Source organism: Alligator sinensis, unplaced genomic scaffold (genome assembly GCF_000455745.1).
Source record: "Alligator sinensis unplaced genomic scaffold, ASM45574v1 scaffold20_3, whole genome shotgun sequence".
Taxonomy (NCBI): Eukaryota; Metazoa; Chordata; order Crocodylia; family Alligatoridae; genus Alligator; species Alligator sinensis.
Window position 1 is genome coordinate 87,476 of NW_005843235.1, and position 5,016 is coordinate 92,491.

At 47.8% G+C, this 5,016-nt stretch overlaps 1 protein-coding gene across 1 annotated transcript in view; it reads right to left on the reverse strand.

Moving 5' to 3' along the window:
- EIF3E (eukaryotic translation initiation factor 3 subunit E) overlaps positions 1–5,016 on the reverse strand; it is a 55,933-nt gene that overhangs the window by 46,121 nt on the left and 4,796 nt on the right. Inside the window, exon 2 of the mRNA XM_006038053.3 lies at positions 1,572–1,686. Coding sequence (XP_006038115.1) covers positions 1,572–1,686 — 115 coding nt within the window. The remainder of the gene's footprint in view (positions 1–1,571; positions 1,687–5,016) is intronic.

The following is a 5,016-nucleotide window of genomic DNA, read 5'->3' on the forward strand; positions in this document are numbered from 1 at the left end:
AGCAGGAAAAATTATGCTGAGGGGAAACCAGCATGGGTTTGTAGCAGGCAGATCATGCCTAACTAATCTAGTTTCTTTTTATGACCAGGTTACAAAACACCTGGACGCAGGAGTAGAGGTAGATATCATTTACTTAAGACTTCAGGAAGGCCTTCGATACAGTACCCCACCCCACACTGGTGAACAAATTAAGAGGCTGTGACTTGGATGATTACACAGTCTGGCGGGTGGCAAATTGTCTAGAGGGTCGTACCCAGAGAGTGGTTGTGGACAGGTTGGTATCGACCTGGAAGGACGTGGGCAGTGGGGTCCCGCTGCTCGGTCCTTGGACCGATACCCTTCAATGTCTTCATCAGTGACTTGGACGAGGGATTGAAGTGTACTCTGTCCAAGTTTGTGAATGATTCAAAACTGTGGGGAGAAGTGGACACACTGGAGGGCAGGGAACAACTACAGGCAGACCTGGACAGGTTGGACAAATGGGCAGAAAACAATAGAATGCAATTTAACAAGGAGAAACGCAAAGTGCTGCACCTAGGGAGGAAAAATGTCCAGCACACCTACTGCCTAGGAAATGACCTGCTCGGCAGCACAGAAGCAGAAAGGGATCCCAGAGTCCTAGTGGACTCCAAGATGAACGTGAGTCGTCAGTGTGACGAAGTCATCAGCAAAGCTAACTGCACTTTATCGTGCATCAGCAGATGTATGACAAACAGAACCAAGGAGGTGATACTTCCCCTCTATCGGGCACTGGTCAGACTGCAGTTGGAATACTGCGTCCAGTTTTGGGCACCACACGTCAAGAGGGATGTGGATAACCTAGAGAGGGTCCAGAGAAGGGCCACTCGTATGGTTAAGGGCTTGCAGGCCAAGCCCTACGAGGACAGACTAGGGCACCTGGACCTCTTCAACCTGTGCAAGAGAAGGTTGAGAGGCGACCTTGGGGCTGCCTATAAATTCATCATGGGGGTGCAGAAGGGAATTGGTGAGGCTCTACTCACCAAGGCACCCCTGGGGGTTACAAGAAATAATGGCCATAAGCTAATAGAGAGCAGATTTAGACTGGACATTAGGAAGCACTTCTTCACAGTTAGAGTGGCCAAGGTCTGGAATGGGCTCCCAAGGGAGGTGGTGCTCTCCCCTACCCTGGGGGTCTTCAAGAGGAGGTCAGATAGGCATCTGAACCCACTACACTTTCCCGCCTATGCAGGGGGTTGGACTCGATGATCTATTGAGGTCCCTTCCTACCCTAACATCTATGAATCTAGGGAGGAAGGAAACAAGGTGATCCTATGCTTGTCCTGTCACAACATCTAATGACCTTGAGTTCATGAAAGCTTATGCTCTACATACAGTTTGTTCTGTTAGTCTATAAGGTGCATATTTACTCACCCTTCTTCAAAATGAAATTATGGCCAAACCAAATGCTTTAGTATTACAGAAGTAATGTCTTAATTTAAAAAATAAAAGCAAATACATTACAATAGGGAAAAAACATAAGTTTTTATTCATTCAAGCAACAGCTTTAGCCACGGTTGCGAAATCTACATACTAATGCACACAAAGCTTACCATGAGGAATCTCATCTGAGTACAGGTTTTTGTATACATCCATAGCAAAATCCACCATGTTGGTATCACTAAGAAGGTCCAATTTTCCTTGCAGTAATTCTTTTTCATTGTATATCTGAAGCAAGAAGAGTTAAAAGATAGCATGAAGATACATGGAATACTCTTTAAATAAGAGTCATTTTTTTAAAGAGACCTCTGTTTATTTATTAATAAAGTTACAGACAAACAAAATTTGAAGTCATGAACATGAGAAGTGCCATAGCAAGTCAAAACAATAGTTTCTAGCTCAACATCTAGTCTCTGGTGGACCAATCTATATTCCACCCTTGATCCCAAGCGTTACCAGGGACCTCAGCTGGTGGCTTCTACAGAGCCATCACCATGGGCATGTATCTGGCATGTTTCATGGACATCCCCCAACACCTGCCCTTTCTGCTAACAGAGAGAGCCTGTGGTGCAGGCCGACTTTGAGTGCGCTAGGTAGCAGCCCTTTTCCACCTCCTCTGGAACCTCCTGCAGAGGTTCTGGCTGCACTTCTCCCTGCACAGGTCCAAGGAAGTGATTCTCCCACTCTATGCGGCACTGGTCAGATGGCAGCTGGAGTACTATGTCCAGTTCTGGACGCCGCAGTTCAAGCAGTATGAGGACAACCTGGAGACGGTCCAAAGAAGAGCCACTCGCCTGATTAGAGGCCTGCAGGGAAGGCCCTACGAGGAAAGGCTAAAGGCCTTTAACCTCTGCAGCCTCTCCAAGAGAAGGCTGAGAGGGGACCTTGTGGTGGTGTACAAATTCATAAAGGGAGAGCAACATGAAGTAGGCAACGATCTGTTCACCAGGGCATCCCCTGGAGCAACAAGGAACAATGGCCATAACCTATTAGAGAGAAGGTTTAGGCTGGACATTAGGAAAAAGTTCTTCAACAGGCAGGGTTGCCAGAATCTGGAATGGGCTCCCAACCAAGGTGGTGCTCACCCCATCCTTGGAGGTCTTCAAGAAGAGACTGGACAGGCACCTAGCTGGGATCACATGACCCCAGGGTTGGTGACTCTTTTCTTGCCTGCCAGGGGCAGGGGATCAGACTAGATGGCCCACTGACGTCCCTTCTGACTCTATGAATCTATGCACCTTTTCTAGGGGTACACTAATAGAGAATTTTTGGGCTGATACCGATGGCTGATTTTTAATGAGCTGTATCGGCCAATACTGATCCGATATGCAGCTGGGCAGCTTAGAGAGTGGCGTCCAGCTGGTAAGCTGTGGGGGACGGGGTGAGGAGTGGGGGGCAAGAGGGGTGTGTAGGGGGAGCAGATCAAGGCCCCCCAGGGTGAGGGAGGGAGTGAGGCTGGTGCTGCACAGCTGGGGCAGAGCACGGGACGGAGCTATGAACAGCTTGTCTGGGGGACATGGCTGGGGGGCAACTCCTGCTGCTGCACACACTGTTGGAGGGCATGGGGGGCGTTCTGCATGCAGGGTAAGGACGGGCTGCTGCTGTGGGTTGGGGCTAGAGGCAGCACTGAGCTCTTTCTGGCAGGGGGGAGTGCAAGGGCTGTGCTCAGGGCATGCTGCACTGCGGCTGCACATGCACGAGACATTTATTAGCGGAATTACTGGCCACATCAGCCAAAAAAAGCTGACTGCCAGTGCCAATCCAATATGGGACCGATGTATCGGTGCACCTCTAAACTTTTCTTTTATGCACTTCCCATCAATGGCCCCACCAAGTCCCAGGGCCTCCTGATCAACCTGCTCCTGGCTCTAGCTAAGCTAGCCATGTAACAGATCAGGAAGAAGTCTCTGGCTGGGGGGAACCCAAGTGACTTTGGGATTGTCTTCTTATCCCTTACCATCCATGTCTCCAGGCAGTTTCACTGGGTAGAGTCCGCTGGCTCCCTGGACTTGAGGGTCAGTAGGTGCTGGCCAGCATGCTTACTTGGTGTCCCCTAGTGGATTACTCATAAACCTGACCCACACTGATGTCCCTGTACTTTCTTTAGTTGTCCCAAGTAATCAACTGTTCCCTGATTAAGGGAGGCTTATAGTTCCCTTGGTGGGCCTAGGTCAACATTCCTCTGGGCATAACAAAAAGGCCCGTCTCCAACAGTGACAAAAGTGGAAGCTAGAGGAAAAACATTGAATTGGACAGATGTACAATAATTTGTTCTCTATCTATTACATTCCCTGACACACCATTATTGGTTTAGAGATGCCAAAGGAAACACCTCCAATTCTTCTGCTCAGAGCTGTTACTAGATCTATCATCCATGCATTTCATAGAATCATGGAAAATTAGGGTTGGAAGGGACCTCAGGAGGTCATCTAGTCCAACCCCCTGCTCAAAGCAGGACCACCCCCAACTAGATTATTCCAGCCAGGGCTTCATCAAGCCCAGTCTTTAAATTCTTCAAGGATGGAGATTCCACCACCTCTCTAGGGAACCTGTTCCAGTGATTCACCACCCTCCTTGTGAGCAAGTTTTTCTTAATATCCAGCCTAAACCTCCCTTGCTGCGACTTGAGACCACTGCTCCTTGTTCTGTCACGTCACCACTGAGAATAGCCTAGCTTCATCCTCTTTTAAACCTCCCTTCAGGCAGTTAAAGGCTGCTATCAAATCCCCCCTCACTTCTCTTATCATGCCATCCATCTCTAACACCTGTAGCAATGAATTTCAGCAAGTTAACTACCTGTTGTGTAAATACTTTCTCTTGGTAATTTTAAATCTGTCCTCTACTAGTTTCAGTGGGTGCCCCCTAGTTGTAGTATTCTGGGACTTGGTGAACAATAGTTCCCTGTTAACTTGATCCGGCCCTTTCATGATTTTATTAACCTCTATCATACCCTCTCCTCACCAAACTGAAGAGTCCTAGCCTTCTTAATCTCTCCTGGTAAAGCAACTGCTTCATACCTCTGATCATTTTGGTTGATCTTCTTTGTACCTTTGCTAATTCTACTACATCCTTTTTGAGATACAAAGACCAAAACTGTATAGTATTAAAAAACTGGGTGCACTATGGATTTGTATGGATAGTGTGCCGTGATGAATGTGTTCTCCATTTTTTTTTTAATACCTTCCTTAAAGTCCAACCTTTTATTGGGTTTTTTGTTGCTGCTACACACTAAGCTAGCATTTCTGGAGAACCATCTACAAGGACTCCAAAGTCTCCTTTCCGACTCACAACAACTAGTACAGAAACCAGCATTGTGTACGTATAGTTGAGGTTATTTTTCCCCAGGTGCATTACCCTGCACTTCCCAAAACGGCCCTCAACTACTTTACTGCTAGTAGGGGTGTATAATTTGGCTCATTATTGTCTCGGACGGCCAGGGCCGACTCGAGTTACGCTTGTACATCAGGGCGGGCTGGTAAATGGAGAGGCAGACACAACTTATTGGTTGCAAAAAACTTTACTCACGCCGCTTGCAATCACGACGCAGGTGGTCCGGTC